This window comes from Rhipicephalus sanguineus, chromosome 11 (genome assembly GCF_013339695.2).
Source record: "Rhipicephalus sanguineus isolate Rsan-2018 chromosome 11, BIME_Rsan_1.4, whole genome shotgun sequence".
Taxonomy (NCBI): Eukaryota; Metazoa; Arthropoda; class Arachnida; order Ixodida; family Ixodidae; genus Rhipicephalus; species Rhipicephalus sanguineus.
Window position 1 is genome coordinate 105,988,176 of NC_051186.1, and position 14,174 is coordinate 106,002,349.

At 49.9% G+C, this 14,174-nt stretch overlaps 1 protein-coding gene across 1 annotated transcript in view; it reads right to left on the reverse strand.

The window, feature by feature from the left end:
- The window catches only part of LOC119374647 (cystatin-1-like), a 169,480-nt gene that overhangs the window by 150,598 nt on the left and 4,708 nt on the right, over positions 1-14,174 (reverse strand). The window contains exon 2 of the mRNA XM_049411004.1: positions 4,361-4,465. Coding sequence (XP_049266961.1) covers positions 4,361-4,465 — 105 coding nt within the window. The remainder of the gene's footprint in view (positions 1-4,360; positions 4,466-14,174) is intronic.

Below are 14,174 nucleotides of genomic sequence, written 5' to 3' on the forward strand. Positions count from 1 at the left end.
CCACATCGAAGGTATATCGAGGTCCGCTGCAGAAGAATCGCTGCTCGAGATGAATAGTGCACTTGATGGGAAGTGGATGTCGGACTTAATAGGGCCTTGCGCCATCCATCCAAAGGTGGTGTCGATCGCTGTTAGCCTCTCGTTGATGCGATCAATTTTCCCTCTGGTAACTTGCCAATAGGCGTCGGACCCGATGAGGACACTTATTTCTTCTGGTTGCAATGTGGTTGGTTGAAAGCTGTCGGCCACGTTGTACTCCCGTTCGCCGAGCAGGTGCAAAATGTTGGGGTCGAGTGGTGGGCTTGTTACAGAACAGATTTCAGGAATCGTTAAGGCTTCCAGAGTTACTGCTGAGGCGCCGAACTGGCTGCGGAGTCGCACATTGACACGCTCTGCAGAAATTCGTATTCGTGACTTCTAGCCACCAAATGTGACGAGGGAGAGCTCTTCATTACCCACGACCGAGCACTTAAGTATCCTTGCCACGTCTGCACGAATGTATGTGCGCTGACTGCCGCTGTCCAGCAGTATCCGCACGAGTAGTCGTCGGTCTCCAGACTCTGCCAAACTCGGCCTGTCTGCAACAATACAGGCGCAGATTCGACGTTACTACTCTGGGCGGTTGTGACGTTTCGCATTGGTTAGGGCGGTGGTTCATGGAATGCCGGATATCCACCGCTTGATGGAAGGTCTTTGGCTGGCCTCGATAATTCACAGAGAATCGTCAGGTGGCGTCGCTGGCAGGTACAACACCTGAGGTTGATGGATTTTCTCCACAATCTGGCGATGTGATTGCGTGTTCCGCAGCGGAAGCAGCAGTTAGTGTACTGCAGCCTTGCACGCTTCTCCTCAGCCGATAAGTTAGCATTACAGAAAGCGATCATATGATCCTTCCTTTGGCATAGCGGACACGCTGATCTGACAGGCAAGGTGGGCCCGGTTAGAGCTGACGCTTATGGTATAGGTTCCGCGCCATAAATTTCTTCAGGCATATGGGTCCTGGGTTCGTCTTGCAGTGCACGACGCGACAGCTGTCGGCCTTCCTCCCGGATTCCCACTTGGATGCGGATGAATGTTAGCATATCCTTGGCTAGCCGCGTTCTGTCTTCAGGAGTTTCGGCGATACTGGGTGCGCAATTTGTTTCCTTGGTCTTCTGCCCCTATATGATGGCCAGATCCTCTGGCAGACATCGCATCAGGACACGGTTTAACACCACGGTGTACTGGTCTGGCGAAACTCCAAGCCCTTCTAAGGAGCTGACGTGAAATTGGACGTTGTCGTGCAGCAGACGAAGCTTCTGGAGCTCTGATGAGCATTTCACTGGGCTCAGAGCGAGAAGATGATCGATATGCTCGTTCACGAGCAGATCCCGGCGTCCGAAGCGGTCCGTGAGCGTCTTGATCGCAAGGTCATAGTTTTGTTCGGCTAAGCGGATGCCTTCGATACCCCGCTTCGCGCTGCCGGTTAAGTAGGTGAGGAGGTACTTGAACTTTTCAATCCGCGGTAGCTCAGCGTTCTTGTGGATGGTGGCGTCGAAATGGTCCCAAAAAGACTGCTATCCACGCAGAATACCACCGAAAGTCGGTATCTGTAGCTTCGATAGTTGAACTGAACGCTGACGGTGCTCTCTCACCTGGCCTGCTGCGTCGCCGGAGCTCGGAGATCCGAGGTAGCTAGGCCCGGGTTCAGTTGCTCGAGCCTGCGTTCCGGCATTCCTCTCACGTTCTTGAAGCCAGAACTTGGCGCGTGATACTGCGTACAGAATCTTCTCGTTGTATTCCTGCGCCGTACCTACTTCCTGGTCGAGGTTGTCTTCGTCCGTGGTCGCAAGGATGACGTCGTCGAGCTGTGACAGTGCTGTCTCCTTGTCCTTGAGGTAATCCATGTGGCCTCGAATCTGAGAGGCGTCAGGATCCGGTTGTTGCAGCAGGTCCGTTAAAAGCGTGAGCGCTCTCGTGACGCCAGCCCTGAGTGCACCACGCTTCTTGCGCAGCTGCTCCGCGTTCGCCATGGCCGTGACGTGAAGGCGTCTCTCTCGGGGGTAGTCCCGGGATTCGCAGCACCAAATGATACGAAATGACTGGTTCCCCAGACGTGAAAGAGAGACGTCCGTTTAATGGAAATACTAAAGGCGAACTGTTGCACCGGCCCGTGCACGCGCCCTTGATCCGCCTCGGTTTTCTCGTATTCGATAGAGTCTGGCACGCTCCAAGTTACTCCGTTCCGCACTATTTTGCAACAATAGGGATGACTCTCTTTGTTGAACCGATTCACAGCACGCCAGTTAAGCCGGTGTAGTCGCTGGTTAGGCCGACGTGGCAGTAGCAAGGTTATAAATATCGTGCGGATATCTGGCCTAGAACTCCTTGTGTGTCTCACCAGTCGGGCGCACCTCTCGGAGGCAGTAGAGGAGTTTGAGCGGGCCACATCGTTAGTGCCAACATGCAGCACCAAGTTGGTCACACACCGAGAAACGAAGTCCATAAGGTCCGCTATAGAGTCAATACTGGCACCCTGTTGACACAAAAACATAGGAGAGTCTGGATTCGCAGGATTGAAGTGATTGGACAAATACCTGGTTTGAGAATCACCGATCACAGCCGATTTCGGGCGATGCAAGGGGTACTTCCAAATAACAGATCTTCCTCAAGTGCGAGCAGCAGCCATTGTAGTAGTAGTTAAAGGACAATACGCCGCGTCAACAGTGCTCACCGACACCCGCTTTAACACCCCCCCCCCTCTTTTTTTTCCAATCAGCCGGTTTGAATCGCACACCGGCTGTTTTTAACTTCAGCCGGCTCTTCGTCTCCGGCGGCGGCGTGTTACTCCTCTCTCCTGATGGGCCCTAAGCAAACTCGCGCACTCTACAACTTGCACCGTCACGCGCGCCATATGGCTGACGCGGGCCAAGAAACCACCGGCCTGGGGGGGAATCGGAGATCTCTGTTCGTTCCGCGTTCGTTCTGGCGGTGTTACGTCACGAAAGTGGGCTGTCCGCAGCTCTCTTCCGCCGAGAGGAAGAGAACAGCCAATCGTCAAGCGGTGATCTGCGAGCTTTCCGGAAGTAGACGCGCATTGTTTGTCCTCGGCAATGGGACCGAATATTTCAAAACGAAGTGCTTCTCGCCTTCTAATAAATACAGCTGTTATACGAAAAGATATTGTTTTTCTCTTCAAGCTCAAGCAGTTTCTCAAACAGCAACGCTATGAATCATCACAATTTTTGTGAAGTACGGAAGCAGCCGCTATGTAATTTTTAGTCATTCTGCGGAGAACCGTGGTGCTCGCTAAACACCTGTAAGGCATTATGTGCACTTTGTTGATGCTGTGGCTGATGACGATGAAGAATTATCGTAGAGGCCTTTGTAATGGGTTGGAAGCACTGAACAACCCACTCGTTGCGCAATTTGCATTGTTTGACGCCCGGTTACAGAATTCGCGTTTGTGTGACGCCTGGTTGTTATTTTACTCTTCTACCACACTACAATACATATGTTGATGTGGTTCCTTCCCGACAAGAAGCCTGTATAGGGTCTTTTTGCAACGCAGTTCCAAGCACCGGCATTGCCCCGAGGTAGAACACTGGGCTCCCACGCAGAGGGCTCAGGTTCGAACCGCGTTCCGTCCTGTAACTTTTTTCTTATTTCACTTTTTTTTCTTATTTTGTGTGATAGTGGTTACGGACACCGGCGGAGGCGGCGCCGGGCGGCGGACAACTACGGCGCCAAAAACGGCCGTTGAAATGATCTCATAACAGCTTTCGCTGTAAAACGCCCTGTGTGCCAGGCCAAATTTGCCCCGCTCTTACGTCGGTATGTATCGGTTACACCGCAGGCCGCCGTTCGATTTCGTTTAATATTGTACCAGGTTCCATATGCATTGTGTGTATTGTACGCCGAATGCTGTTGGAAGAATAAGCAAATATTAAGTTCATGATTGGATCTGTGATATATCTATTTCCCTGCCATGTAGCTGTGTCGTGATTACCTAAACATACATATTTTTGGCAAGCTTACTTGAATGTGTGACGATGTTTCTGTCCCTCAGAAGTCGCGAATTTGTGCGCATTTAATTATAGCAGCTGTACGTTCGAACTGTGTCACAATCCTCTATTGCGCCCCGTCTATGACGCTGCCGCTCTGCGCAGCAAGTCCGCATCAAACCTTCTCAACGTACTCGAAGGTAGGCAGTGCAGCGCACTATGCCGAAGTATTTTACCAAGCAACAGCGGCTGATATTGCAAATACATTCATGTAGGTCTCAGCACGAAATGTTTCTTTAAAGCGCCATTAGATGTACTAGTGAAATTGCTGCGTCAGGTCGCCCTACGTAAGAAGATACACAAGCATGAATGCATACATGACCAACTGGTGTGCACACATGGGGTGAATAGAGCACTTTTCCAACGACGCAATTTGTTGGAGCTGTAGTGAATACCAGCTTGTAGTTGATTCCAGCTACTACCTGCGTAGAATAAGAATGATGAATGAGGATCCAAATGTGAAATAAAAGGAGCAGTGTGATAAACACATTAGTACAGACGAGAATGCCACACTCGACCTTCACGCGCATTTTAGTGCATTTCTGAGGAATTGCGTAGTTTCCTTCATTCTGTGACCAATGTTTTTGGAATTTCTAGTAAAAGCAGTAAGTTCAAGTCTGATTACTTTGTTTTTATTGAAACGATGAAATAGGAGAGGTTGGTGCCGTTATAGTGGCACCGGCTACTCGTTCTCGCTTAGAAGACAAAATATGTAGTGACAAAAATAATAAGGGCGCAAAATGCAATGCAGTAGAACATATAGGAAAATACGCACGGCCAAACATCACATGGCAGTACATATACGTCTAATAGGTTCTTATGTACACAAGTGTTGTATGACAAGTTCAAATGGGAAAAGTCAGTTCACATGTATATGTTCAAACTCAAATAATCTGTAGTGCTCGACACACACAGGAAATCACACTGACACAAATGATGACACATAAAATCAAACGCACTCTCAGAAACATAACACAATTTCTTCAGTATGAAGGGGAAGTCGACATCGTCGTAACGTTAGAAGTTATGCGTATCTGAATGTTCGGATCTCTGTACTCTCCATGACAACTTAGAACATAAGGAGTTGCGCTGCTAAGCTCGAAGGCGCGGGTTCAAGACCCGGCCATGGTGGCCCCATTTCGATAGGGCGAAATGTAAACCACACCCGTTTTCTTAAGTTTAAGTGCATTTTAAGGGACCCCAGGCGGTCGAAATTCTTCCGCCGTCTCCCACTGCGACGTGCCTCATTATCATATTGTGATTTTAACAAGGGAAACTCCAGCACTTACTAACATTTTTTTAAACATGAAAGTGTCTTATGCCGGTGTCTAGTAAGACTTCACTGACGTATTTCTTTTATAAATATGACGTTGGTAATATGCGCAGTAACAAATATAAAGAAAAACACTAAAAGAAAAGTTTTGTGACGAGGAATCGAACCCAAGGGCTCTCGGTCCGCGACGATTAATGTTTGGCGTTTAACCCATTAGAACGTCGTACATTTGCGTCGACGCACATGTACGTGGTTCCAAGAACACGCCTGATCTCTCTGTCGCCCCCATAATCTATCTCGCACGGTGCTCTTGGTTTGCGAAGCGGCGTCACCGTCTGTGAAAGGTGGAATGAATTACTGCGTTATGACACTAGCGAACGCCGCCGATAGGGAGCGATTCGTCGACGACGTAGTTAAAGCCCCTGAAACTTCGTAAAGTAGCGACACTCTCCTCCTCCGCTCTATTTCCTCCTTGGTCTCCTCTTCTTCGCACTCTCTTTTCGAAAGTGGCGCCACCTACCTTGCTCCTGCGTAGCAGACGCCCTTTCGCGTTGTATGCGAGGCATCACGCTGTAAGCGTTGCCAGCAGCCGTCTAGCTCTTAATATCTTTCTTGTTTGTTTTATTGAATTTTGTTGAGGAAATATTAGCGCTTTTATATAGCGCCGGCTACTGCTTTTCGCAAATAGAATTCGGTAAAATCACAGCAATGAAAAAAATTGCATAAAAAATCGCCAAGGGAGTGTTCGTCTGTCTTCCTCTAGAGCGCAGACTTTCTCTCCGGTGGCTTATGCACATTTATTAACGGCACCTTTTCCTGTGTCATAAATATTTCTAAAACTATCTAAACGAGCGTAACACTCGCCCAGGACAACTCTGTGTAGTGCCGCTTAGGGTGTACAATATATACAGAGAGCGTGTGCTCGCCTTTAATTGGTAAATTTAGTACTTTTTTTATTAGTAAGGTAGTTTCTTGGTTGGTAAATTTCAACTCACGAGACGTGCTGCAGTCTCTGAAGTCACCGTGTGCGCAAGATCAAGTAATCCTGGACATCAGGCGCTCAGAAAAACTCACAGTGTCGCTTATGCGTATACCTGAGACGACTCGAAGGCGAAAGCCATCTTCTCCTTCTTCACGAGCTGACGTATTGACCCTACCCCGCACCCGTCCTAAAGTTTTCTCCATTTTACCTGGTTTTGCATTGCCTCCGTGATCGGCCCAACGATCACCGAGGCAATCATATGACGTCACGTAATGTGACGCCATGATGACGCCAGAGTGGCGTTGCCATGACGTCACCAGTCTTGGCTATATGTGACGTCATGATGGCGTCATTTGGTGACGTCTTGGCGGGATGATATTTTGGATCACTCGTGCTGACGACGCCGACGCGGGATGCCCACGGTAAGTTAGCGCTTCATGAGGCATCTAAAGCTTTCGCAATATTAATGCGCTCGAAGGCACACATCAATTATAGTTGATATATTTGGATGGCATTGGTAGTGAATAAACGCACCAACCGCATTGCACAAGTGTACCTTGTAGATGTATCTGACATAAGAACTATATCGCTTAATGAACAAGCGAATGTAAAATCTAGCGTGTCACCGTTAACATTCCATTCGCGAGACCTCTACTCGTGGATATAAAACTTCACACGAAACAGCACGTAAACCTACGCGCGAAATGGCACATATACGTGAGGTTCCTAATCGATGAGCGCACCCTGTGACTCGGTTGGGAACACACGCTTTGCATAGCCACCATCGCATCACGAGTCTACCGGCTGATGAGTCGAAGTAAAAGAGCCAGAGAAAGCTATTTCCTCTGGATTAAACGAGCACGCAACAAAAACAAAGGGAAAGCATAAATCCTAATGTGAGTTTTCACACTCCAGCTTTGTTTATTCAAAACAGCTGCGCTGAATCTCTGAAGTTTCGCAATGACATTGTCGATCATTAGTCCGCGTGCATGATGCTAGCTGTGCACAAACCAACACCGCGAACTCGAACCAGTCCGTGCATCACGTCAAGCAGAAAACGTAACCACGTATTGTTGACAAAGAGACAAAAACAAAGACCCCGCAGAAGCAGTAATCAAACGTGCGTGAGAGATGACGACGCACTGCAGCGTGACGCCCGCTCTACTACGGCGTTAGAGTGGCCATCAAACTTCGCGAACCTCGACTCATACTTACAGTATGAGACTCGGATCTTACCTCGCATAGTGAAGTCCAGAATGTCGGCCTGACGCTTTCCCTTACGATTATGTGCAATGTAGTATATTGTCGCAACTCGTAGCGCTTAACGGGCAATATCATGAGGAGCTTTTTGCCTTCGCTAGACTTGCTTTGACATCAGAAGGCGCAGCAGCCGCCTATGGCAGCAAACAGCAACGTCGGTCTTGTGTGAAAAGTATTTCACAGCACAACGCGCACGGAATGAGAAGTGCGCACCCGTAAAACGCATGCGCTGCGCAGCAGCGAGACCACGCTTCACAAGCAAAGATGTCAGTCGAGGGCGACTGTAAACACACCAACGCTGCGCGCGGCCCCACGTAACCGCCGCCGGCCAATACCGACGCGGCGTCAGTCTCGGAGAGGCGGAGGGGGAAGAAAAAGTCACAGTTTCGCCTTAAGGGAGAAGCTATGAATGTGAGAGGAAGAAATGAATGAATGAATGAATGAATGAATGAATGAATGAATGAATGAATGAATGTTCTTTATTGCACACACATCTTATACAATTGGAATGTCAGAAAGTGGAATGTCAGACGAAGAACGACAAACAGCTGGATACTTGCAGCGCGCCGTTGAAGCACAAAGGAACGCCAGGCCTGCGCGGAAAGCGCAGCACAGTCACATCGAAAGCTGGAAGAGCGGTATTTCTAGAGTCCGTTATGAACTCTCTTGTGGCTACTAATACAAGTACATTAGCAACGTACCCACTACGCCACAAATCATAATTTTTGGGAAGTTGGGAGGTACCCACCACGACCACGGTGTAAGAATAGGTTAGGTGATGACTCTGCAGCCGACGCCGCGTCCAGATTGTGTTCGCCGCCTTGGCTGTTTCCTTTGGCTGCGACAGGTGGCGCTAACATACGGGGGCTCACTGGGGAAAGGCGCCGATCCGCGCGTAGTAGGTTATTGCTGCACAGCCTCGCTTGTTTATTACGTTCGATATACCTATGCACATAGATGTGAATAAATTAGTACACTGAGATTCTGCAGTAACGAAATTGATTTTTAATTGTATCGGAAGATTAATTCCCTACAGCGTTCGCGTCATATAAATGTTCCGACAGCAGCAAACGTTGGTCTGCAGAACGGTCGTATTTTGACGCGACCGCGTTAAAGAGCTCATTTCGCTGAAATTCCGGTGTCGGCGGCGTCGGCGTTGGCGTCTTTGGTTCTGAGCAAAAAAGCAGCGTTGGCCGTGAGTGAAAATTCGAGGTAGCTGCTATAAGGATAGCAACTCGAAGGATAGCAGCTCGAGGGCGTTTGCGCTTTGGCTTACCTTGAGGCAGTCTCCACACAAGAGCGCAGGCACGCTAGCGATAAGGAAGGCGATAGTGTGCGTGCGTGCTCGCGTGTGTGCGCGCGTGTGTGTGAGCCTGTGTATGTGTGTGTGCGTCACGTGCCTGCGTGTGTGTGAGTACATGTGTGCGTGCGCGTAAGGGCATGTGCGTGCGCGCGTGTGTGCATTTGCGTGTGTGCGTATGTCTGCGCGTCTGTGTGCATGTGCGTGTTTGCATTTGTGTGCGTGCGCGTGCATGTGTGTGTCTGTATTGCGTGTGTGCATGCGCGCGTGTGTGTGTGTGAGTGCGTGCGCGTGTGTAAGGGCATGTGCCTGCGCGTGTGTGTGCATTTGCGTGCGTGCGTGCGTATGTGTGTGCGTCTGTGTGCATGTGCGTGTGTGCATTTGTGTGCGTGCGCGTGCATGTGTGTGTGTGTGTATTGCGTACGCGCGCGCGTGTGTCTGCGTGTGTGTGAGTGCGTGCGCGCAGGGCATGTGCCTGCGTGTGTGTGCATTTACGTGCGTGCGTGCGTATGTGTGCGCGCCTGTGTGCATGTGCGTGTGTGCATTTGTGCGCATGCGCGTGCATGTCTGTGCGTGTTTGTGTGTATCGCGTGTGTGTGAGTGCATGTGTGCGTGCGCGTGTTTAAGGACATGTGCGTGCGCGTGTGTGCATTTGTGCGTGTGCGCGCGTGTGTGTGCATTTGCATGCGTGCATGCGTATGTGTGCGTGTCTGTATGCATGTGCGTTTGCGTGCGTGTGTCTGCGTGTGTGTGAGTGCATGTGTGCGTGCGCGTGTGTAAGGACATGTGCGTGCGCGTGTGTGCATTTGTGCGCGTGCGCTCGTGTGTGTACATTTGCGTGCGTGCGTGCGTATGTGTGCCTGTCTGTATGCATGTGCGTTTGTGTGCGTATTCCGTGTGTGAGGGCATGTGTGCGTGTGCGTGCGTATGTGTGTGCATTTGTGTGTGTGCGTGTTTGTGTGTGTGTGTGTGTGTTTGTGTGTATGTGTGAGCGTCTGCTTGTGGATATCGCTGTTGCGCTCTAGTTGCTTACCAAGCTGAACGAAAAAAAAAACTTCGTCAGACAAGTTTCAACCAATGTACACGTGTTCTATTAAGGACTTCAATCGACACGCGACCCCTGCCAGTTTTGCGGTTAGCGTCTCGCATTTGCTGCATTTTGGCCTCTGGCAATGTCGGCTGCATGATATGGTGTGAAGTACTTCATTGGGTCCCGAAGGTCAACCCCTGGCAAACTGATTATAATCACGTGAATACCGTGAACGTAAAAAAACGCGACTGCATCAGAGAAGTAGTATGTACAATGATTTCTGTTCACTGATTGTTCTACAATATTTAATGTTTCTCTGTCCTAATTATAGGCATAGATGAGGCAGCTCAAAAAGTGGCATCTGAATTTAAAACATAAAATTGCCTTTCCGGCTTGATGACAACGTGTGTCGGTAGCGCATAGGCCACTCACACTGTCAGTGTTGTGTTCAGAAGCCTGCTGTTCTTCACGTGGATGAGGCTCGTCGCTGCTGAAGTCGAAGCGCGGCCTCTTGCGTTGCGTGCCCTTTGATTCAGCATCGCAATGCCGTGGAGTCGGTGTCTCTACGTGCAATACATTTGGCGTGCATTCAGCGGTCGGGTAAGGCACTTCCGAAGCAGCTGAACCTTTTCGCCCCCGTTGCTTCCGAGAAGGCGGCAGCAGAGCCGGCCGTTTCGCGGAGGTTTCCTGGTTCTTTGCTGCACGGTCAGGTATTCTGGGCAGCCGTCGAAAATGCTAGACACAGCATTCGAAGAGAGCGTAGGTCTCTTTCGGGCGCGCAACAGAACGTTTCCCGTGTACTCTGTATGATATGTTGCAGAGATCGCTTCTTCCGGGAAATGCTTGCGCACACATGGTCAGTATGCTCCAAAACTCTGTCTGCTCTCGGAATCGCCCGTCGCCACTTATCTAAGCGCTCTGGTTCACGCGCCGAGCCTTGAAAAGCGACACACGCTCCGCACAAGTCCTATACCCCGACTTACAATTCGGGACAAAAAATTTTTTGCCCATTTCGAGGCGCAGCCAGCGACAAGGCCGCTAAAGGGTACTCGGCATCATACACAGCGTCGAGGTATACGTGCACACAATCACAATAGACCAGTTAGCAAAACAAATGCACTGACAGGGCTCACAGGCACAGGGCAACGCGTTTATAAATCACAAAATGTCATGCACACAAAGCCTTCAGGAAGATCTTTCTTTGCGCGCGAATTTCAGAATGAGCGCCGCGCGAGCCCCTGAGACCCCTGACCGTAGCGCCATCTCAACGCGCGCCGCGAAAACTGCTCGTGGCTCAAGGTCATCGGCGAACACAATCTGCCCGCACCCTCTCCTCAAGCGGAGCGGCGAGTGTCAGCACCTAACTCTTTCTTACACCGTGACCACGACACATTATTCGTTATTCTGCGGAGAAGCGAGGTACCATCTGTGAGGCATTATGTGCACTTTGTTATTGCGGTGGTTGATTACGATGAAGGATTATGACTGAGCCCTTTGTAATGGGTTGGAAGCTTTAAACGACTCACTAGTTACGTAATTAATATTGTGTGACGCCCGGTCGTTATTTAACTGTCCCACCACGCTTTATAACATACGTTAACCGGAGAAACTGAGAGCGAGTGAGAGAAGGAATTACCTTATTGAGAGCCTGAGGAAATGGATCATGGGAGCCTTATTGGCTTCCTTGGCAACCAACAGAAGTGCACTTGCCAGGAACCCACTACGCTATAAATCATCTTAATTTTTGTGAAGTAGGGAAGCAGCCCATGTGCAATTTTTCGTCATTCTGCGGAGAACCGTGGTACTCGCTAAACACCTGTAAGGCATTATGTGCACTTTCTTGATTCTGTGGCTGATGACGATGAAGAAATATCGTAGAGGCCTTTGTAATGGGTTGGAAGCACTCAACAACCCACTCGTTGCGCAATTTGCATTGCGTGACGCCCGGTTACAGAATTCGCGTTTGTGTGACGCCTGGTTGTTATTTTACTCTTCTACCACACTACAATACATATGTTAATGTGGTTTCTTCCCGACAAGAAGCCTGTATAGGGTCTTTTTGCAACGCAGTTTCAAGCACCGGCATGTCCCCGAGGTAGAACGCTGGGCTCGCACGCAGAGGGCCCAGGTTCGAACCTCGTTCCATCCTGGAAGTTTTTTTCTTATTTCCTTTTTTTTCTTATTTTGTGCGATAGTGGTTGCGTACACCGGCGGCGGCGGACGACTACAGCGCCAAAAACGGCCGTTGAAATGATCTCATAACAGCTTTCACTGTAAAAAGGACGCCCGCAATGCATGCACTCGTATATACAGGAGAACCGCGAACTAACTGTCACAGTTATTACGTCTTTGTGCTTGAGCAACGCGCTGCAAGTGTCGACAATGTTTCGTTGTTCGTTTGTTTCTTCCCCCAAAATTATGGCACATACCCACTCTGGCGGAGTGGCCAAGACTGCGTGTCGACAATGGAGGACCAGACGCTCTAAAAAAATTCTTTTTAGATGCGAAGTATCTTATGGCGGAGTTCAATCGGGTGGTGGTGGTGGTGGTGGTGGTGGTGGTGGTGGTGGTGTGCGGCATGACCACCCTTACTGCACATGCGCATACCCTCTGCCACTCCTCCTCTCCCCTCCCCCTCTCCACATCCCTTCTCATCTTCCCCCTCTCCACTTCCCTTCACCCCTCCCCCTTTCCACTCTTCCTCTGAAACGCGGGCTAGACATGCCGAAATTCTCTCCTGCGCAACGCCGCGATGAGCACCAGCGCATGCGCGTCCCGTCCCCCTCTCTCACCTCTCCTACGCTGCCCCCCTCTAACACGCCTGCCGACCCCGTTCCCCGCTCGCCCTGTGAGAATTAACGGCCAGGCTAGAGGGAAGACAAGACGCGCGTAGCATTCCTCTTCGCGTCCCACGACGCGGAGATCGGTAGCATGCCCAAAGAACGCCAACGGAACGCGATCGTGCAATCGCTCCGGCTTCGCATCGCCTCATGATCCCCTTTAGCGGGAAATGGTGTCATTTTTTTTCTTTTAAACTACGACGCGTGGAGTGACCCGTCTGCGTCTCCTGCCACACAGGGGCGTCTGACGTAAGGTGTGCCCGGTGTTTTTTTTCTTCGTTCTACATCACGAGTGGGTACAGGAAGGGTCTACTTTGTCGTGCGCGTCTCAAGGGCAGTTTTAAAATTGAAAGATAATCGAGGAGCGTTGCAGGAGAGGAAACACGCCCAAGCTCCTCAGAGACTTGCGAAGCCCTCGCGGTAAATGTTCAAGATAAATAGCTCACCGTGATTTCGACGGCACATACATGGCGTGTGACTGAGTTGTCAAACGCAGCGCGCTGGAGAGCGAAGGGTTGCCGGTTCGAATCCCCGGTCGGGTACATCAGAATTTTGTCTCTTTTATTTTTCTGTGTGCCTTATATATATATATCCGGGGCACGAGGGCGACGGCGAAAATCTGCGAAGAGTGTCCATATAATTGTTATCGCAATAAATGGGAGGATGTGCGCTTTCAAGCACATATGGCGGTACTTTAGGAAGTTTCAGTGGCTTTAGACGTAGTACAAGCATGGAGGAAGGAAAACTCGAGTAAAGTTTGTAATTCCAATGCGCACACAACTACTAGCACGCAGCGAGTGCACACCGTACAATACATACTTCACGTAGTCCAACAACAACAAAAGTGTATTGCCCTTCCGTGAGAACGACATACTTCCGAAGAGAAAATGTTATAATGTTTAGGCGTGTTGGTTGTTCATGGTTCATCAGCAACCACAGCGCAATAAAGAACACAGGACAAGGAAGTGACCAGGTCCTGGCCACTCGTGTTCCCGTGTTCTTTAATGCGTTATGGTTGCTGATGAAGGATGAACGACACAGCCTCCTAAAACGCAATACGATGCCTTCGGCGCATGTTATGTACGGCGCGTCAGACGCCAAAAAAAAAAACAGTTCACGTGTGTTTTGAGTGGACGCAATGAGTAAGAAGCAACAGAGCGCACTATCGAGAGCTTCGCACGCAAATACCATGCATTAGTGTCAGGAATGATGCGAACGTACGTACACATGAAAAGTGACACCCGGTAATTTCTGCAGAGCACGCGATTTGTACCGGGTATACGCAAGAGCTGGGCATTGCGTAACTTTCCTAATGAACGCTCAGGAGAAACAGCATGCGTCAATCGACTTCGCCGCTTGCAACGCCAAAAAAAAAAACATTTCGCTGCGGAAATCGCGAACTGTTTAGCTGCTCATTCGCTAGGAGGCGATGCGGTGTTGGCGATG